The 23,124-nt window shown below is 34.5% G+C and overlaps 2 protein-coding genes across 2 annotated transcripts; both read right to left on the minus strand.

The window, feature by feature from the left end:
• Nucleotides 1-3,706: 3,706 nt before the first annotated feature.
• On the minus strand, nt 3,707-4,321 carry LOC145089802 (uncharacterized). The gene has a single exon (XM_079028197.1). It carries the CDS (start codon nt 4,319-4,321, stop codon nt 3,707-3,709), a length of 615 nt encoding a protein of 204 aa, XP_078884323.1.
• A 2,098-nt stretch (nt 4,322-6,419) lies between these two features.
• Nucleotides 6,420-8,480, minus strand: LOC145087471 (adenylyl-sulfate kinase 3-like). Its single transcript, XM_079025422.1, has 7 exons — nt 8,122-8,480; nt 7,898-8,041; nt 7,567-7,716; nt 7,341-7,459; nt 7,168-7,252; nt 7,054-7,100; nt 6,420-6,753 (listed from the first exon to the last, which is right to left on the minus strand). The coding sequence occupies exons 1-7, from the start codon at nt 8,351-8,353 to the stop codon at nt 6,655-6,657; spliced, it is 876 nt and encodes a 291-aa protein (XP_078881548.1). The 5' UTR covers nt 8,354-8,480; the 3' UTR covers nt 6,420-6,654.
• Nucleotides 8,481-23,124: the final 14,644 nt, after the last annotated feature.

Consider the following 23,124-nt stretch of genomic DNA (forward strand, 5'->3'; position numbering starts at 1 on the left):
GCAGCTATGGACTTAGTGCCTATTAGATAAACACTGGTAGCTATAGACTTAATACATGTTAGAGAAACGCTGGTAACTATGGACTTAGTACCTGTTAGATAAACGTTGGTAGCTATGGACTTAGTGCTTGATAAATGAAGATTAGCAGCTATGGATTTAGTGCTTTATGAACGAGCATTGGCAGCTATGGACTTAGTGCCTGTCATATGAACCCTGGAAGCGATGGACTTCGGAATGAATGAATGCAGGATAGATGATTCTTAGGGTATACCCTTAAGAATAACGAAGATAATGGGGATGGGTAATTGGGTTAATTGTTTGATGATTAAACATAACAATTATATTATTGTGGGTTGAAAACCCTATGTACTCACCAGGTTTCCCAACCTGACCCACTCAGTTTATTTGTATCACATGTGTCAATATAAAGTTACATTACACCGAGAGATTAAGGAGACATAAATCACTAGTGATAATGAATGTAAGTTCTGTTTATGCTTATGTTTTTGTATTGACGATGACATCCCAATGTTTTAAAATGAATAAATTACATTTCTTCGGAGATGCTTTGATAGCGTATTTACCTTGTTTTTCTGGGAACAAATTTCAAAACTCTTTTCTTTAAAAGGTTACTCTGATTTTCAAAATAAAGCATAAACAAATCAGTCTTTTCTGGCCGTGAAAATTTGGATGTCACAAACAAATACCACCATTAACAACTAAAACCTCAATTCCAAGAAAATATTTTAATTCTCCTAAGTCCTTTATGAAAAATTGAGATTTAAGAAATTTTTTAACACAATTGATTTCAGAAATACTATTCCATATTAAAATAATATAATCTACATAAACAAGTAAAACAACAAAGGTTCACCTTTTGACCTAAAAAAATAAAGAATAATCATTTAAGCTTTGAACAAATCCAAACTTAGACAAAGATTTCACATAATTTCTCAATCCATTTCATAGGGGTCTGTTTAAGCCCATAAAAAGATTTTATAAAGTTCCAAACTTTTTTTATCATTATTTGAGTGATATCCTTCAGGCATATTCATATAAACATCTTCAATTAAATCACCATATAGAAAAGCATTGTTAATATCAAGTTGATAAAGAGGCCATGATTTATTAACAACTTAGCCAATAACAATCCTACAAGTAACTATTTTTGCCACAAGAGAGAAAGTCACCTCATAGTCTATTCCTTCTCTTTGACTATACCCTTTTGTAATTAATCTACCTTTATACCTTTCTATTTCATTATTGGATTTATAGTTAATTTTCTAAATCCAACGACAACCAATGGCCTTTCTATCTTTAGGAAGATTAGTAACCTCCCAAGTATTATTCCTATACAATGCTTCCATTTCTTCATTCATGGCATTGGCCCAGTTAGGATCTAAAACAACCTCATTATAAGTTTTGGGTTCAAGCGTTTTATTAAGATTAGACACAAAAAAAAATTCATTATTAAGAGCATAATAGTTAACAGATCTTTCTACCCCATACTTGTGTTTTCCCTCCACATCATAGTCATTAAATCTAACTGGCATGCGAACATCACGACCATACCTAGTAACCCTACTAAACTGACTCCCAGAAGGATTATAATTAGTTTGGCCACTTTCCTCAGTCAATGTAGATGAACAAGGAACTGTCACATCAAGTGAAGGCATGTGTGCCTCACCAGTCTGGTTGTTGACATCAAACGGAAAAGTCTCATCCAGGTTATGGTTTGCACTAGCACAATTCAAATGATGGACACCTCTCAAGTCACCTAAACTAGCAGTATCATGTAAAGAACTAAACATAAATGACTCATCATATGAAAAAGGATCACTAGCATTCAATGTGACGCTGGATCTATCAGTCATAAGGAAACATAGATTCATAAAATTTTACATCCCTGGACACAAAAACAAGATTTGTATCAAGACTGAGAACTTTATAACGCTTTTTATCATATGAATAACCAAGAAATATGCATTTATCATCTCTTTCAAAAAAATTTATCAGAATTGTTTAGTTTAGTAGCAAAGCACAAACAAGCAAACACTCTAAGTTTATCAAAAGTTGGTGATGTTTTATTAACAAGTTCATAAGGAAAAGCACATTTTAGAAAAATAAGTAGGAGTTTTATTAATCAAGAAAACAAAAGTTAATAAAGCTTCTCCCTAATATTTAAGAGACAAACCAAACTAAAGTATCAAGGATCTTGCAACATTCAAAAATATGCATGTGTTTTCTCACCATAATTTCATTATGTTGTGGAGTATGAACACAAAATGTTTGATGTAAAATTCCTTTAGACTCAAAAATATGTTTCATTTTGTAATTTAAAAACTCAGTTCCATTGTCTGATCTAACAGTCTTGATTTTAACTTCAAACTGATTAAAAATAATGTTAAAGAAAATAGAAACATAACTAAAGACATCATCTTTGGACCTTAACAAACAAACCCAAGTAGCTTTAGTGTAATCATCCATAATGGTCAAAAAGTATCTAAATCCTTCTGAGGTAGTCACTCTATAAGGGCCGATTAACTCACCAAGTTTAGAAGTGACATGTTGACTGGTGGGAAAAGAATCTCTAGTCTATTTAGCCTCGTGACATATGTCGCAGGGAGGAAGAACTTCATTTCCAAAATTAAGTTTATTTTTTAAAGAAAACAAAGCTTGATCAGAAGGGTGACCAAGTCTGTTATGTCAAGTAAGTTTGGAAACACAACACATAGAAGAATAGTTATTATTAACCCCAGAAATATTACCTGAAGGCATAGTATCTATAAAATAGAGACTTTCATATTCTCTACCATTCCCCACCATCTCCTTGGATTGTAAACCCTGAATTTTACAACTATGTTCATTGAATACAACCTCATAATTACTATCTTTACAAACCATATGAATAGACACTATATTTACATTGAAATCAGGCACAACAAATACTTCAAACAAAGTTAAGGAATTAGATAAATTCATATTTCCAATTTTTCAATTTTGGCAGAAGTACCATTAGGATGACTAACAACAAGATCTAACTTTGACACATCCACAATGTCATGAAGAAAAGATTCAGAAGCTATCATATGTTGATTGGCTCCTGAATCTACAATCCATTTTATTAAATTGATAGAAGAGTTAAAAGCTTTAAACAGAGAAGTATCTGCCATATTGGCACTAGTAAATGCTTCCTCATTAGATTGCTTATCGCTGATAAGTTACAAGAACTTAATGTACTGATCCTTAGTGAGTTCATGAAATTCTGAGTCTCCAGAAGACCTAGGTACAATGGAAGCAGAATAACTTCTAGTAGAAGTAGTAACAACATTCACAAAAAAAAAACTTTTATTAATATTTTTTATTATTATTAGATTCACTTATTGATTTGAAATTCTTAGGATATCCAACGATTTTGTAACATTTCTCTATGGAATTATTGAGGTTATTATTAAACCTATTATTAAAAGCAGCAGGTTGAGACTTAGAAGTGACAAGAGAAGACCGAGAAGAAGAAAAGAACCATTTCTTTGAAGAGACTCTTCTCTAGAGACTATAGAAAACACAGTTTTGACACTAGGTAAAGGTTCCATAAGAAAATATGACTCTTAACCTGACAATAAGAATCATCAAGTCCACTAAGAAACTGCATAAGTTTCATGAGATTTGAATGATCCTTGAGTTTAATAGCAACTTCACAAGTACACTATGTTAAACTAGTTAACCCATCAAACTCTTTCCAAATAGCTTCAAGCTTATTAAAGTAACCAGACAATGCAATACCATTTTGTTTAAGAAAATTAATTTGTTGACGAATATTAAAAACCACAGAACCATCAGATTTATTATATGTTTCAAAAAGATTTTGCCAAATATCCTCAGCAACTTCAGAATAAGCATGACTAGCATAGATGGATTCAGAAATGGATGAAAGAATCCAAGAACAGACCACAACATCAACCCTATCCCATTTAGAATGTTTAGTTTGATCAACACTGCTCTTTTTCAAAGTTCCATCTACTAGCCCTAATTTGTTTCTAGCTTTGAGGGCCCTAGACATAGAGCTCCTCCACAATCTAAAGTTTTCATTACCAGTTAATTTCACAGTAACAATTGTAGTTATAGAATTATCAGATGGATGAATGTAGAGAGGATCATCAAAGTTAACTTGATCATCCTTTCCACTTTCTCCAGGAGGATCATTAGGACCATCCATGAGAACAAATCTAAGACAAATAACAAACAAGAACACACATATAGCAACAAAGAACATAGATAGCAGACAACTGTATTGATCTAAAACAGTACAGATGGTCACCATGTTTGTCGGGGCCCATGACGATCAATATAGAGTCAAGGAAAACCAAACAGATGCACGAAATAACTGGTGTACTCAAGACAACCAAGATCTCCCAATAGTAGAAAATAAAAAAGGAATAGAGAAACCCTTACAGTGCAGATGAAAACACAAGACGATGAGTCGGCTCCATTATCCGTTCCCTACTAGGGTTTATCGGTGATAAACTCCGACCCTTAGAGAGTTTTTTCAAACAAAGATATTAATCGACAGGGACAATCAAATAAGTAGAAAAAGCCAACATCAAAGCATCAAAGGACGTGAAATATGCCATAAATCACAACCGATCAACCTATAAGAGCACACAAGATCTCGCAGTACCAAGATCTTAAAAGATAACTGATATTTGTTTCGATTTAGGAAAAAAATGCAGAAACCCTAGATTGAAACAACGAAACAAGATTGTCACAGTTTAAGTATGAAATCTAAAGATCTCAAGAAGATAACTCCAGATTTAACACAACTGTAGCGATCTAACATAAATAAACCAAAAAAGGTCAAAGAAAATACCTTTAGAACTGACGATCGGAGAAGAAATCCTCAACAAAGGTAGAAGACGAAGAATCAGAGCCTATAGCTCTGATACCATGTAAGAAATAATGAAAAACACGAACTCAACACTTCCCAACATCATCAATTATGAATCAGATGGTTTACATTAAACAAATTACAACAAAAAACCTCTCTACATTCACACTCTATCACTCTGGTTTATACAACATTTACAACATAAAATGAGAAACCGTAATATGATACAAAGAATGAGAGATAAAGAAAATGTTTGTGAAAATTAGAAAATGAGACTACAACTATTGAACCAATAGCTGCAACCACATATATACACCGGCTCACGAGAATGACCCATAAACAAAAATATCCGGTTCATATTCACAATATTAACACTCTAGCCTCTGCACAATAAATAAGATACCACAAAATATCCAGAAACCAAATAAACAAATATTTAGTTTGAATATTATAAATGTATATACTTTTTACAGGTACTTCATCCAAAGGAGAGCTTTAGGTACCTAGGGTCTATGATGCATAAGGATGGGTTTCGAGGACGACATTACCCACCACATAAAGGAAGGATGGTTAAAGTGGTTAACAGTCACTGGAATTTTGTATGACAAGAAGATCTCACTGAAACTAAATGGAATTTCTATAAGGTAGGGCATGTTCGGCACGTAGCGTTTGGGAGCATTTGAGAGCTTCTAGCTTCTAGCGTTTGACAAAACGCTCCGTTTTGAGTAGAAAGCCTTGTTTGACACTATAAGTTTCTAGAGTTTAGTTTAAACAAAACGCTCCAAATCCAAATGCTACTTCATGTAGCGTTTAACAAAATGCTACAAGCTACCCGCTACCAGCTAATTTTGTTGAACACGTCCGTAGTCGTAAGACCAACGTTGTTGTACGAATCCAAATGTTGGGAGACTAAGGAGCATGAGAGGAAAATGAAGGACTCATAAATGAGGTTGCTACAGTGGACTTGCCACATAAGGTTTTGTTGGAAAGGGTCGGACTTGCCACATAAGGTTTTGTTGGAAAGGGTCTCAAACTCGACATTTAACTCTAACTAACAATTGTATTATATTTTCATTTATTAGATTTCATTAAGATGAGGTTTTTTTTTTTTTTTTTTTTTTTTTTTTTTTTTTTTTAGAGTTCATTAAGAAGATAAGAGATTGAATATTTCATATTTAAACTTAATAACTCAAGTACGTTAATGTTCACGTTATATATTTTAGTAATGTCTTTGCTCTTTAATTCGAATTATAAAATCGGATCGAGTAAATTGTACTTTGTTTGGTTTTGCTCTCATTTACATGTTTTGAAAACAAAAATTAATTTTAATTCACTTGATCAAATCATATTGAACCGATTCATTCATCGAACGCCATCTACAAAATGGTTACATGTATTATGTATGGGTTGCAGATGGTCTTACTAAGATAATATTATACCTTTTGTTGAAAGTGTTAAAATAACATTATTTTAATAGTCTTCCTAGAAACCATTAGACTTGAATAAAACCAAATACATGATGAAATGCACAGACTTTCTAAAGCAATTATTTTCCTTCACAACCATACATAACACATTTTACAGCAAAACCTTATCTATTTTGAACCTTTTTATTCCAACAATAGTAGTAAGAAAATAAAACAACACAACAATTAACCAATTCGTTGATCATCGAACTATCTGCACCAATAACTCAAACCCCAAACTAGGAAACAATAATTTCCCAGAAGTATCAACAAATTTAAAAACTTAATTTCTTTGCAGCATTTTTAAGCCTGTAGATATCCTTTTTCTTCCAAATAAGAAATCACTTTTTCCGCCATAGTTTCAGGTGGAGGACAGACCTCTCCTTCTTGTCGTAACACAATCTGCTCAAGCACATATGTTACTTTATTTAATTCTTTTTTATTCTTTTGTTAAGTTAGATCTTAAAAGAAAATGGGTGAAGTTGGGGGGTTGACTTGAGAGATTAGTCTTTTTTTTTTGTTTTTTGTTCTAGAACAAACTTCAACCAACAAGGTTGAAATCTATATGATTGGAAAGCAATCCGTTTCGGAGTGCTTAATTGCCAAATGATCACCACTAGGCCATATTGATGTTAATGGAAAATTAGTCTATGTGATTGTAACAATTTATCATATAGTGGATTTTTCTCTCAAGAGGTGTACCTCAGAGTTTAGTGGTGCTTCATATGGATCATCGATTCCAGTAAAACCTATCAAGATAACACCCTAAAGTTACACCATCAATTATTAACCATTAAAAAAAAAGTTTAATTTTACCTTTAATCTTTCCAGCTCTTGCAAGCTTGTATAACCCTTTTGGATCCCTTGCCTCACATACACATAAAGGTATATCCATAAATACCTGTTAAATTACAAGCCTTATGTAAGCCAAGACAAAAAAATTATATCTCTAGTAAGCAAAAAAAGTATATATAAATTATAAAACAAACCTCAATAAAGTCTCCATCTGGAAGTATCGATCGACAAGCAGCACGATCTTTTCTGTAAGGAGATATAACACTAGCTATACATATAACTCCAGCATCAGCAAACAACTTAGCAACCTCTCCTATGGAATCATGAAAATATATATTAAATTGAGACGAAAAAAAATTAATAAGAATATTGAATTAAAAATATGAAGAATGATTAGAAAAAAAAAAAAAAGAACCCCACCAACTCTTCTTATATTCTCTGCTCGATCTTCTGATTTAAAAGTTAGGTCACGGTTAAGACCATGTCTAACATTATCACCATCAAGAATATATGTCAGCTTTCCTCGAGCATGAAGGGCTCCTGTTAATGCACAAGCCACAGTGCTTTTCCCTGAAGCAATAATCATACTACTTATATTACTGTAATCAGATGAAGAAATCATACGAAAAAGCTATTAGATAGTTTAATTTAGAATTATGTGGAATTAGTTTATTAACTCTGGCTTTCATGTGATCCTTAATTTGATTTAAAGAGGAAAAAAGTCAACAAAAATTAATTAACATGAACTAACCTGAACCACTTAGGCCAGTAATCCAAATAACACAGCCTTTTTGCTGAAGTAATTCCTGTCTATCGATTTTGTCGACCGAAGATTTATGCCAAACTATATTGTCTGATTCCATTCCATTCGCTAAGCTTTTATGAAGAATCGTATCTACACGATTCCAATTCTAAAACTAGCAGAATATACAGAAATCAAATGATCCAATCATAAAGTTTTTAACGAATTTTTACCATTCGAAACTGCATGTCCATTCGGCTTGACTTCAACATATGAAGGCATTCTCGAACCTTCCATAGCTTTAATTGGCGCCAAATTCTTCGAGGTTGACGTCATATTCCGTAGATAACCAATTGATGTTGTCCGGAATTTCGCGAACCCTAGCTTCGTTGACGGTGGGGGGTGAACAAAGTCCAACTCCGGCGAAGAAGTATAAACCAACGAAAATTTTGCAGATGCAGTCATTTCGTCGATTAGGGCGCGAAAGGATTAATAACTAAAAATCAAATTTTCAAACAGAAATGTATAAATCTAAATGAAGATTCGAATAAGAATCTAAGAACGGAAGGCTCTTATGAAATTTGAAGAAAAATAAACGAGATATATATGTGGTGAAGGGAAGAGGAGATTCATAAAAGTGAACGACGGTTTTGATTGATTTAATAATTAATTTAATATTAATAAGATACACATCGATTTAATAATTAATTTTATATTAATAAGATACACGAAAGATTTGGATCCAAGCCACTACCAAATACCAATACCATGTATAAATATAGGGATTTGTCAATTTGAAATATATATATATATATATATATATATATATATATATATATATATATATATATATATATATATATATATATATATATATATATATATATATAAAATTGGATCAAATGAGAACTAAAAAATAAATAAGAAGTGCAAGAACAAATCTTTGACGCATGATTGAAAAAATAAAAGGTGAAAATTTCATTTTATTTACCGTCAATATCTCGTCAGATAATATGATATTTTTATAATTACGTCTGAGATTTTGATATCTTCCGGCAAATGTTAATTATTTGGAGGTTAAAAAAACCACTTCAACGTTAATTTCTACACCCCTCCCCCTCCTCTTTTCTCTCTCTTTTACATTTCAAGCCCTCATTTGGTGTGTGTTCTTTTCCATCTACTTCGTCTTTTGGTCATAATTTTTTTTCATTCAAAAAAAAATCTGAAAAAACCAAAGATTTTAAAATTTAATTCTCTACAAAATGAACACAATCATGAAATTTTCAAAAAAAATAATTTTTATCTTTTTTATAAAAAAAAACCAAGAAAAAATTCTCCAAAAATCATTAAATTTACAAAAATACTTCTACTCAATATACAAGTAACTTTGTAAAAAGAATTCTTAAAAAATAAGCTTTTGAAGTATTTATTTTTAATTTTCAGTAATAATAATTTTTAAAAATATATTGACATCATATGATCCAAAATGTGATTATTGAAAATATTTATGATTTAAAAAAAAAAAACTTTTGATTTATGATCCTTAATTTGTCATGATCTAAAAGTATTTAGACTCAAATATCTTATAATTCTTAATTATATATTTTATGATTAAAAATTAAATGATTCAAAATATATAACGATCCAAAACTTTTTCTGAAAAAAACTATATTTAATTGAATATATTATTGATCTAAAATCAAAAGATTCCAAAATGCTTTGATTCAATTCAAAATAATTTGATTTAAAAATTTAAGATCCAAAAATAATATGATTCAAAAAAAAATATGAAAGGAAAATATTATGATCTTTAATATTCTTTTTATTTAAAATTTTATTTTTGTTAAACATTACAAACTCAAACCGATAATTAGTTTAAAAAATCAAAAAATAAAAACAAAAATAAAGAAAAATACTAGTACCTTCAAGTATATAGTAAAGATATTTAAAAAAAAACGAAACAAAAATATTAATAAATTTTTTAAAATTAATGAAAAAAATAAAAAAAAAACTAAAAAAAATAAAACCGTTAAAACCGAGCATAAATCTATTTATAAGAAAAAAAATGATTTTTTTAATGAAAAATAAACAAAAGTAAACAAAAAATAACAATAAAACACTTAAATAATGTTCCATAGATGTTCGTCGCACGTGATAAAATCCTCGAGTCTGTATTAGTTACTACGGACGTGGGTGACATGCGAATGCACCACGACCAAGTATTTGGTTTTAAGTTTGTGTCATTGACGGAATAAGTAGTAGAAAATTGTCCTCGCAGTTCACACCATTTTTTTTTGTTTTTTCAAAAAAAAAATCAGAGAAATTGTATAAAAGCTGTGAATTTTTGGAATATGAAGTCAAAAAAAAGATTTGTGATCTCTAAGTATTTTTTTATGTATTTTTATGATTTTTAAGGTTTTCGTTTTCCAAAGAACCTAAACACACACACACACACGCACACACACACACACACACACACACATATATATATATATATATATATATATATATATATATATATATATATAGGGTTAGGTTATTTTGTTTTCACTATCTATTGTGTGCATGTACGATTGATTCTGGACCAATCATTTTAGTTATTTTAAGAAAGTAATTAATGCATATTACATGTTGAAGATATAATGGATATTAATTACATCTTCGGCATTTAATATGCATTAATTACTTTCTTAAAATAACTAAAATGATTGTTCCAGAATCAATCATACATGCACACAATAGATATAGTGAAAACATTTGAACCTAACTCTCTCTCTCTCTCTCTCTCTCTCTCTCTCTCTCTATATATATATATATATATATATATATATATATATATATATATATATATATATATATATATAGAAAAGTTCAATAGAGAACCACAATTATTGGTTCTTCAAGGAACTAAATCTTTTTTTTTTCAATTGCTAGAGCTTATTCTTTATCGAAAAAAAAAAATCTAAAAATTTCTAAAATCATATATTAACATTGTGAATGTGAAAAATATTTTTCGGATTCACGTTGTGAATTTTCAAAGATTTACATTGTGAATTTGACGTAAAAAAAATCGAATTTAATATCATTGGAAAAAGGATAAAAAGTTATGAATTTCTGTATTTTTAGTTTTTTTTTTTTTTTTTTTGATAAAAAGTAAATTCTAGAAGTTGAAAAAAAAGATTGATTCTTTGATTTCTTGGTTAATTATAGTTCTCTATTGAACTTCACCTTTTATATATATATATATATATATATATATATATATATATATATATATATATATATATATATATATATATATATATATAATAGCAAATTGAAATCTTTACATACCAAAATAATAAATGCAAAGCACGTTTTAAGTTTTTTTTTATTATTTAATCTTATTTTATTAATTTTGTCGTAATTACAAATAGTAACACTTTTTTTTTCCTTTCTAACCTTACTACCATAGATTTTTTGACAAATACAAAACAAAATATTAAATATTGTAGGTCCCGAACCAAACCTTTTTTATGTTAATGGAAATTTAATGCCAAACAAACTCTTACACATAACTAGTTGAATTTATTTCCTTTATTCTTAGCAGTGTACTTTTTTAAATTAATATAGTGTTTTTGGTTTTTAATTTTGATAATATTTAAAATAAATTTATATTTTTTAAAACTATTTAAACAAAACATATATAAACAAAAATTTATATTTTTTTAAACTATTTAATCCTTAAGGACTAAAACACATATTATGAAATCTGGTTCCTAATAGTTTCATAATAAATAAAGTTTCCAACTTTATTCATAAGGACGGTCCAAACATCAAAGACTTATTCTTTAAGTCTCAAATGGACCAAGAATACATATTTCTCAATTTAATCCAATAAGTCCAAGTCTTCAATATTCAGATCTGAATCAACATAATGTTTAGATCGATAAAGCTTCCAACTTTCTCCATAATAATGTCTCAAATTTTCAAGATCTAAACTTTAATACACCAAACTAACCTAAAGGATTAAGATAACTTGCATGGTGAAAAGGGAAGTGTAACATCCGGATTCCTAGGTATATTATTTTACTCAATTATTTGTGGAGTTTGTGGAAGAACTCGGCAAGTTGGAGCTTAGACTCGCCGAGTAGGGTCGCAGATTTTCATCCAGGTCACGTCCGGACTCGGCGAGCCCATTCGTGGACTCGGCGAGTCCACGTTGTTTAATGAAGCCTATTTAAGGGCACTTATAGCCTCCCATTGCGGCTACCAGTCCCTTGAGAGAACCCTAAGTGAGCCAAATCGTTTGAGAGGAAGGAGAAGTCACATTTGATCCGTGTATCTTTGGTTTAGCAAGAAGAAGGTGACCAAGAGCAAGAGGAGGTGCGATTCTAGCAGTTCCAAAGTTCAGAGATTTCATTTTTGAGGTAATAGTTCTAACCTTCTTCAGTTTTGGTGTTGATCCTTAGAGATAAGGTTTTCTAACCCCTTTTGAGGGTGGTTATGTGGAGCAATTGGTCCCTCCTCGAGTTTGTGCCTTGGATCTGGACTCAAAGAGGTCCAGATACCTTAACCCTTGGAGCTTTATGAGTCATTTTGGGGTTATTGGACTAAGGTTGTCATTTTTGGGGCTAAATCACCATTTCTTGCCTTGTTGTTGGTATATAAGCATCAAGATTTGGACTTTACGTGACATTCATGCTTGGGAAGGCTAGATCTAAGGCTTAGGGGCACAGATCTGACCTCAGGAGGACATTAGAGTTGGTGCATGGCATGAACTCGCCGAGCTGTTCTTGAGACTCGACGAGTAGAGTTAGGGTTTCACGTAAATCACTCAGTGAGTGGACTTGCCGAGTTGGGGGATAACTCAGTGAGTCAGAAAGGGATTAGAGGACTGGAGTTCAAGGAGGTACTCGCTGAGTTGTTCTTGGGACTCGGCGAGTTGAGTCGGGGTGGCCCCGCGATTCATGTCTGGTGTGACTCGTCGAGCATAGGGAGGGACTAGACGTACCAAGCGGGACAAAGAGTTAGTGGACATGTGTGTACTCGTCGAGTCACCGGAGTGCACTCGGCGAGCTGGGTCAAAGTTTGACCGTTGACTTTTGTTGACTTTTAGGGTTTGGTCAGCAATGTGGCCTTTGGGCCAAGAAGGGGGTAAAATGGTATTTTACCCTTAAGAGGGTGCCAAGAGAGGATTGAGTCTAGTCTCGAGAGTTATGTTCATGAGAGCATTTGCCTTATGTGATAAATGGTGGCGAGTTCAAGATGCAAGCGTGAGGATATCTGCTTCCTGCTTGCCAGGTGAGTCTTCTCACTATACTTTACCTTGAGTAGGCAACTAGAGTTATGTGACAGAGTATTTGTATGCTATGTATGTTATGTGTTGTACTGCATTATTTCTATGTGATTTATGCTATGCATGTTTACAGAGTTGGAACCGGAAGGTTCCCAGAGTTAGAACCGGAAGGTTTACAGAGTAGGGTCCACGGACCCACATACTTATAGCCTCGAGTGGCTAATATGTGTTATGTGTGGTATTTTGGGGAACTCACTAAGCTTTGTGCTTACAGTGTTTTGTGTTATGTGTTTCAGGTTTCTCTCAGGATCACGCGACGGCACCGGCTCGATTGTACACACCAGAGATTGAGTCACATTTTGAGGATCCTGGTTTATTATGCAAGTGAAAAATGGAGTTATGTTTTGTAATTCGATTATGAATGAGATTTTAAGAAAAGTGTTTTTAAGAATTAAACGATTATTTTTAAATGAAAAATTGTTTTCAAATTTACGGTGTTACAGGAAGACAAAAGATCATAACTTTCCTAGTCCATGAGGTTCAAGAATCATTCCAAACTGATCAAAATGTGTTGGAGTCAACTCAACTTCTAAGATCACCCATAAAATGGACCGAAAGTGCAAAAAACCACAAATGATGATATCTAAAGAACTAAGGAGCAAGATATGAACTTTATACTCACAATATTCTAAAACTGGAGTGAATTTGATGGATCCAAACTTGAAACAACATTCCTTGCAACCAAAATGACCTTCTTGATCTTCAATCTTCATCAAAATACCACCAAAAGCATCCAAAAGAGGAGAGAGACGAGGGGATGAGCTCTAATATTGAAGAGGGGGCTGGGATTGCTCTTAAGGAGTTCTAGGAGTGATGGAGGCTAAGAAAATACCCTAAAACATGAATCCTTATCTTTAATTACCTTGAAAACCCTAAAATTTTGTGGGCTTGGGTTGCCTAACGGTCACCTCGTGACAATCTTCTTGTTACCTCGTGATGACTCATCACGTCGTGAAGATCTGTTCCTCACCTTGTGGTGATGGGTTTTCACCCAAATCCACTCCAACTTCAAACAACCATAACTTCTTCATTTTAACTCCATTTTCGGAGATCTTTATATCTACACGAATGTATTGACAAACCCCACAACTTTATTCTATTACTTTTGACTTAAATTGTAACACCGTAAATTTTCAAACCAAAATTTTCAATTTAAAACACTTTTATCTCATTTAAAAAATCACAAAAGTGCCACAAATATCAAATCATCAAAACACATGTCCAAAACTGTATATATCACAAACAGGATCCTCCCAAAACATAACTCTAAATCCGGTGTGTGTACAATCAAGCCGGCGCCTTCCCGTGATCCTAAGAAGTACATGAAACACATAATACATAATATGGTAAGCACGAAGCTTAGTGAGTTCCCCAAAATACCACACACATCACATTAATCACTCGAGGCTAACTCAAGAAGACCCTCCGGTCAATGTGTTTTAGTGGAGACCCTCCGGTCCCACAACTCAGGTGGACCCTCAGGTCCTAACTCAATAAGCTCATATTAATAATACTCAGCATAAATCACAAAGACATAATGCAAAATATCACAATACACAGATAAGCATATAAGACATCCCGGTCACACAAAGATACCACTCATGGTAAGTATAGTGAGAAGACTCACCTCGCAAGAAATCTATTAATCTCGAACTCAAATCACCGGTCTAGCCTCTACCTAACACATACGAAAATTATGCCTAATTAATCACGACTCTCAAGAAGCTAAACTAACCCTTCTACAAACTCACAGAAGGGTAAAAGACCATTTTACCCCTCAATGGCCTTAATAGTCCACAAATTGACCAAACCCAAAAACTCAACCAAAAGTCAACGTCAGCGAGTACATTGTGCATACAAGATCTCTACGTTGGGCGTACTCCGATGCCATGCGTGCATTAGGATTCTCAACCCTACGTTGCGCGTATTGGGATTACGCTCGACATACGCCCCAATTTTTCTCTTTCTACTCTTTTGGTCTTAATCAATTAAGACCTTGGCTCATTTCATAGATTTGGACTCCCTAATAGCTCTTATTCCATAAAGTCGATGACTTTAAGCCTTTTCATGGTTGATAAGGTAATAAACACACAAAATCCTCTCTCTCTTAACTTAAAATGCTCATATCTCATGCATGGTTTGATTCCAACGTCCAAGTCTTGATTTTTATGACACTACACCACCGAATACACTCAAAGGGGTTGATCATAGTCTCTGGAGCACAACATCTCATAAAGTCTCCAACTTTTGGGACAAAAACCTTAATATATTCTAATATGATGCACAAAACGAAAGAGTGAGAAAGCTTGAAGCTTTATACCTCTATATGAAGCTCCCAAGACAGCTATGCTCAGATCCACGGGCCTGGACTCTCACTCCTTCTTCTCCAAAGCTTCTTCTTCACTCCAAGAACACACAAAATCACTCAAAGGCTCTCAAATGCACTCACAAGCTCTATGAACGAAGGTTTAGGGTTTAAGAGAGTTTGTTGTCTGAGAATGGTGGCCAGGAATGAGGCCATCATATCCTTTATATAGGGACACACCCTAAATTAGTGTTTTCACTCTGGGCCTAGTACGCCCAGCATACTAGGTGGCTTCCGCGTCACAAACACGCATATGAGTACGTTGAGCGTACACTTGCGTATGCCCCACATACTCATTTACCACCTTTTCTCAATAGGGGATAAACTTGACAATTTACCAAAAGAACAAGGGCTTAAGGTATACCTGGAATTGGGATGTTACATAAATCATACCGAACTAAATTCCTTAATTCATGCAATAGGTCTGAAACATCACTTTCCTATTTTACCTTTCGGTTCGACACACATATCAAGGGCTTAGATCTCATAACCAATATTATCAACATTAAATAAGGTCTAAACTTTATTTCCTTGAATCCTAAAGCCTTTACATCATCGCATTACGATCCACAATCCTGAATTAAGAAACATCATGAAATTGGGTGTTACAAGGGACAAGGTTTTAGCTTTCATTTATGCTTTCAATTTAGGATTGATGTTTATTTTATGCCTCTATTAATTTTGATGCAAAGTTGGTGATTATGTTTCATCTTTTGATGCGAAATTGGTGATTATCTTCCATATGTTGAAGTTTCTTTGTAGTATTGGTGGCTGAGATATTTAAGGATTATCAACGTATAAAGGTATTATTAACTACAACGCTTATAAATTTTGTTAATTTTGACCACCCTTTTAATTTTTCCCGTTGTGGTAAATGCATTGTTTTGATGACTATATAGATAACAAAACCATTTTGATGTAATGCTCAATTAATCAGTTTTGGTTGTTTATCATACACTCTTCCAATGATTATAGTTATATTCATGAGTCCCGAGATGGAGCTTTGAATCTGATATCTTTTACTTTTAAAAATGTCATATCCTTGCAAACGATTAAAAATTATAGTTTGTTGAAGCTTATTATTTGACTTGTGTTTTTATTTGGGAAAAGTTTTAATATAATTTGCGTTGTGATTGTTTCTAATGCAGGTTCAAAGTATTGAAACATTGTTTGCAAAAGCATGAGAGCTAACATGGTTTGTTACACATCATATTAGCTTTCCTATGTTCTTTTAATGTTTGCTTCTATTCTTCAGTTTGCCAGCAACTACTAACTTTTTGATGTGCTTTTAACGTTTCTCAAAAGGATAAATTTATTTCTTACTGAGCTATGTAATGCTGATTTATACCTTTAGCTAGATGTTAATGCAAGTTGTATGATTATGACATTTTTTGTCTTTTTTTCATGGAATAAAATAAATCATATATGAAGTAGAAAAACCAATCAAATAGAGAATGAGAATATCCATGATCATCACTTACTACATCACTACCTATTGGTAATTTTCACCTTTTAAATTTTTATATTCAATTCAAATCTATTATTATCAATGGTTTGTTGCTTTTTGGTCATTTACTCTCAAATTAACATATTGGTTATTACATATCTATATGTTAGCCTCAAATTTCTTTCACATTAAGGATTAGGCAATTTTTTTTTCCATAAAGATAAGTGCATTGGCATCTGTGGTGTTATAATACTGTTAGACACTCATAGGTCTCTCATACGTTTCCATTCTTTAATGTGATTTTTCATCTTCTTGTACTTTTCCTTATTCTCTAAGGGTTGTATATGTAAATTATTCTTATTATAAAATGCTTGCTTCTCCACCGTATTTGGTATGGAGACTCTTTCTGTCATGGTATCATTTGCCTAAAGATCCTATTTTTTCTCATTTCCTTCTCTGCACGTTTTCTTTTTCTCTCTTCTAATCCATGAAAAGTTCCACCTCCGCCGATACTCTTCTCCCCATTAACACTCTTATGCATCTCATTACTATTCGCCTTTCCCCCTCAAACTATTTGTTATGGAAGAGTCAACTTATTCCTCTCCTCACACATCAAAATCGGATGGGTCACGTTGACGGCACCTCCTGTGCTCCACCGTCAGAACTCCTCGTTGATGACAAATCCTCACCAAATCCGGCGTACTCGGTATGGCTTGCTGCTGATCAGCGCACCGTTATCATCTTCCATGCCTCTCTCACTGAAGAGGCCTTCTCTGAAATTATTGGGCTGGACACAGCTCGACAAATATGGGTTGCCCTTGAGACCGCCTACAGCAACTCTTCTGTCGAGCGCATTCAAAACCTACGCGATCAGCTCCGCCAACTGTCTAAAGGTGCCTCTACTGTTACTGATTATGGTCGTAAATTTAAGACCATTTGTGATCAGCTATTGGCAATTGGTTATCCCGTTGAAGAATATGATAAGGTTCATTGGTTTTTGTGTGGCCTTGGCGGATCCTTTGAAACTTTTTCAACTACTACTCGAGCCTCTCGGTCACCCCTTCTCTTTCGGGATCTTCTTGCACAGGCAGAGGGGCACGAATTGTTTCTCAAGTCCATTCATGGGTCCATCGCCCCACCTGTTGCATTTACCACTCTGTCTCGTGATACTATCTCTAATCGGGGTCGTGGTGGTCAATCCTCCCGTGGCGGTCGGGGACGTGGTCGCCGTCCTCCGCACTGTCAATTGTGTCATACAAACGGTCATTATACTAATGCCTTCCCTCGTCTTGCCACCTATGCCACCCATGCTCCCGCCTCTGATGCTGATCTCGCCAAAGCTTTTCATGACCAATGTCATGTTTCTTCCGCCGGGCCGGATTGGTATGTTGATTCCGGTGCGACGGACCATATGACATCTACTTCTTCGTCGGTGACTTAACCCGCACCCTATTCGGGAACCAACCAGGTTACTTTTGGGAATGGTCAGGTTCTTCCCATCTCACATGTTGGCGAATCCTCTTTTAATAATAATATTAGGCTTCGGGATGTATTGGTCATTCCTAAGATTACCAAAAATCTTTTATCCGTTAGTAAATTAACCATCAATAATAATCTGGATGTTTTGTTTTCTCAACCTTATTTCTACATTCAAGATCGATCAACGCGACAAGTTCTCGCTCAAGGTCGGTGTGAACGTGGCTTATATGTTCTCTCTACCAGTCCTCGGGCGTTCTTTGCCTCCACCAAGTCAAAGTTGAAGGCGTCCTTTGAATTGTGGCACTCTTGGTTAGGACATGTGTCCGTTGACACCATTTTACTTTTAAATAAACAAGGCCGTTTGTTGGTTACTTCTCTTTTACCAAACCCGGTTGTATGCTCTCCTTGTCAACTTGCTAAGGCACATCGATTACCTTTTGTTATAAATGAAAAGCGTTCATTAAACATACTAGATTTGGTGCACTGTGATTTGTGGGGACCTTCACCTGAATGTTCTGTTGATGCTTACCGATATTATGTTGTGTTTATGGATGATCATTCTAGATTTACGTGGTTTTATCCTCTTAAAACCAAATCTGATTTCTATGCAGTCTTGGATGTATTTCTCAAGTTTGTTCAAACACAATTCACTCGTAAAGTAAAGGTTTTTTAGAGTGATGGCGGCACCGAATTCTTGAATCATCGTGTTTGCAAATTACTTAATGATAATGGCACATTTCACCAGGTTTCTTGTCCATACACTCCTCAACAGAATGCTCGGGTCGAATGCAAACACAGACACATTGTTGAAATGGGTCTGGCAATGTTATTTAATGCGCACGCCCCTCCATCGTATTGGGTTCATGCATTTAGTTCTGCAATCTATCTAATTAATCGCTTACCTACTTCGGTGTTGCAGAATAAATCCCCCTTTGAGCTTGTATTTAATCGGGCTCCAACTTATGATCACCTTCGTCCATTTGGTTGTCGTGTTTACCCGTACTTACGAGACTATGCCGCTCACAAACTCTCTCCACAAAGCCTCCCGTGCATTTTCCTTGGTTACTGCTCTCGTTACAAAGGTTATCAATGTCTTGATCCTGCGACATCACGTATTTATATCACTCGGCATGCCAAATTTGATGAACAATGCTTTCCTTTTTCTGGTGCTACGTCTCAACTTCCGGCAACCATGTTAACCTTGACAAATTTCTTGGATGATCACCCATGTTTCCCTGTTGCACCGGTTGTTTCGCCAACATCGTCGTCAGCTCCGGCCTCTTCTTCACCATTGCCTGCCTGCGGCCTTTGTGATGAGACACAATGCCCGCCTGTCTCCTCTGAATCTCCGGGAGACCATGTGTTTTCTCAGCCCACTACCGAGCCTGCTACACCCGAGCCCACGATTGTTTCTGACGAACTTGATACGCCTTTGCAGTCAGATTCACCCGTTGCTACTCCGACCCCTGTTCCTCCACCCACGGGACATCCAATGACCACACGAGCCAAAGCTGGGATTTTCAGACCAAAGCATCGGGCCGATTTGGCCCACACTGCTTCCCATGCGCTATATTCAGCGCTTTTTGCTTGCACGGATCCGAAAGGGTTCAAGTCCGCTGTAAAACATCCACATTGGTTGACTGCCATGCATCAAGAAATGGAAGCTCTTCACCGGAATAATACTTGGACATTGGTTCCCCGACCTGAACATCATAACATAGTGGGTTGTCGTTGGCTATTTCGTACCAAATATCATGCAGATGGTTCAATTGAAAGACATAAAGCTCGTCTTGTTGCTCAGGGGTTCAGTCAAGTCTCGGGAATTGATTATTCTCAAACTTTCAGTCCGGTGGTTAAGGCCTCTACTGTTCGGATTGTGCTCTCACTGGCGGTTCTTAACAACTGGAAACTCCACCAACTTGATGTTAACAATGCTTTTCTTAATGGTGAGTTGCATGAGCTGGTATACATGGAGCAACCACCGGGCTTTCAGGATCCAACTTTACCTCATCATGTGTGTCGTCTAAACAAAGCTCTCTATGGGCTTAAACATGCTCCGCGGGCTTGGTTTCATTGGCTAAGCACCTTTCTTATTGCTAGTGGGTTTGTTTGTAGAAAGGCGGATACTTCTCTGTTTGTATTCAAACGGGACTCGTGCATCTTGTACTTGCTTGTCTATGTCGATGATTTAATTTTGACTGGAAATCAAGAGGCTGTCATCCAGTCTTTTATCACCAAATTACACGATACGTTTGCTATCAAGGATCTCGGCCGCCTTAATTTCTTCCTCGGGCTTGAAGTCATCTATACTGATACTGACTTATTTCTCAGTCAATCTAAGTATGCTCATGACATTCTTCAGCGAGTGGCTCTTCTTGACGCCAAACCAACTACCACCCCGCTTGCTTTCAATGCTACCTTTGTCACGAGTGGTGAGCTCTTTGATGACCCGACTCACTATCGGTCTCTTGTTGGTGCACTGCAATACTTGACCATCACACGTCCTGACATTTCATATGCGGTAAATCAAGTTAGTCAGTTTCTTCAGAGTCCTACGCGTTCTCATTTTCAGAGTGTCAAGCGCATTCTCTGATATGTCAAGGGCACTATGTCCTTTGGCCTCACATTTTCTCGCCATAACTCCCCTGGACTTCTTGGTTATTCTGATGCGGACTGGGCTCGGTGTCTTGAGACACGTCGTTCTACTTATGGCTACTCTATTTTTCTAGGCGGCAACCTTGTATCGTGGAGTGCTAAGAAACAACCCACCATCTCTCGCTCGAGTTGTGAATCTGAGTATCGTGCCATGGCAAACACTGCTGCGGAAATAATATGGATCACTCATTTACTGCGGGAGCTGCATGCTCTACCTCCAGATCAACCAACGCTTTTGTGTGATAATAAAAGTGCCTTATTTCTCATGCAAAATCCGGTCTCTCACAAACGAGCTAAGCATATTGAGTTGGATTATCATTTCATTCGTGAACTTGTTTCTTCTGGGAAACTTCACACCAAATTTGTTCCTACCAAGCTTCAGGTGGCGGATATCTTTACAAAGAGTCTTCCCCGACATCAATTTGAGTTCTTCCGCGACATGTTGTGCATCAAACCGCCACCATTTCGCTTGAGGGGGGATGTTAGACACTCATAGGTCTCTCATACGTTTCCATTCTTTAATGTGATTTTTCATCTTCTTGTACTTTTCCTTATTCTCTAAGGGTTGTATATGTAAATTATTCTTATTATAAAATGTTTGCTTCTCCACCGTATTTGGTATGGAGACTATTTGGTATGGAGACTCTTTCTGTCAAATACATCCATTGTTAAACCGTCCCCACTTATAAAATTTAACCCTTAAAACTACAGGGTTCATTTTAAATTTAATTAGGTTGACATAATGGTGGATTGGTGACATCATGCAACTAGGTAAGAATAACTTCTTAACTATGCTTAGAACATCATTACATTTTATAAGATTTAACATCTTTTTTGTTTGTTTTCTATAAACATTCAGTTGCAAAATTTAATTACTTTTTTTAAGATAAAATGATTCATGTACATAATGTGTGGTCATTGGTATGTGACTTTTTAAGTTTCTAGTTTTTGATTTCTGAAATATGCATATTCAGTCGTGTTTGTTTCTGATATTTTTTTTGAATTTAAAAAAAAAATATCCAAGTTCTTGGTTATGAAATCATGGCATTTTGTTTCCGCTTTTTAACTAAAGTTAATTAATGTGAATAGTCAAGCTATTAAAGTTACAAGAAATATATTTGATTTTATGTTTCCGTATAACATTCGACTTTAATTTTGGTTTATTAAGACATAATATTTAAGGGCTAAATGCAAGAAATAGCAACATACTTTAATTTTTTTGTCTGATATACCATCTTACTTTTCAATTCAACCCATTACACTGTTGGATTAAGGTGTATAAGCTTATAACTAAATTGGTTTATACTTGTAATTAAAAGCAAAGTCATTTTTGGATTGCCCTCATAACTAGAATTTGATTAGAATGATATTTGTAGAGAGATATGACAATTTATTAGTTTATTATGTGATTAATAAATTAATTTGTAAGTATAATTGATGATTTAATAATACATTATGGACTAATATATTAATTAGAATTTGTAATAATTAAATAAGAATTAATCATAATTACTTTGGAAATTAATTCTGAGTTAATTAGAATTAATTGAGAGTGCAAGGGTTGACTGCAATTGTTCAATATTTGAACAAAGAATGATTCCAGAACCTTCCATTATATGGACGGTTTTGAGGACCCTATCAGGGTTTCTAGAAGCCTTCTAATGATAATTAGGAAACTAGATAATTACTTAATTTGAAATATTATTATATGTTCAAAATTAGGGTTTTTATGTTTTCCAAGCAGCTATAAATAGGGGCATACCCCAAAGAATTTGTGACCTACCTGTGTACCCAAGAATTCCAATTTCTCTTGTGATCCTCCTCTCTTCTCTCTTGTCTTCTAGTTCTAGGGTATGGGTGTGAACCATTAGATACATCATACTTTTGGTGTTTGCTTTCTAAAGACTAAAAGGAAAGGATTCAAAGATTATTTGCTATAACAAATCAAAAGG

This window comes from Lactuca serriola, chromosome 2, assembly GCF_051521515.1.
Source record: "Lactuca serriola cultivar US96UC23 chromosome 2, Lser_US96UC23_V15, whole genome shotgun sequence".
Classification (NCBI taxonomy): Eukaryota; Viridiplantae; Streptophyta; class Magnoliopsida; order Asterales; family Asteraceae; genus Lactuca; species Lactuca serriola.

Excerpts from the sequence above, each read along its gene's own strand:
- LOC145089802 (XM_079028197.1), bottom strand. The coding sequence starts at position 4,321 with ATGGTGACCATCTGTACTGTTTTAGATCAATACAGTTGTCTGCTATCT.
- LOC145087471 (XM_079025422.1), bottom strand. The coding sequence starts at position 8,353 with ATGACTGCATCTGCAAAATTTTCGTTGGTTTATACTTCTTCGCCGGAG. Across the intron at positions 7,460-7,566 it reads AGAGAATATAAGAAGAGTTG|GAGAGGTTGCTAAGTTGTTT; the intron begins GTGGGGTTCTTT and ends ATGATTCCATAG. Across the intron at positions 6,754-7,053 it reads AAGCACCACTAAACTCTGAG|ATTGTGTTACGACAAGAAGG; the intron begins GTACACCTCTTG and ends GTGCTTGAGCAG.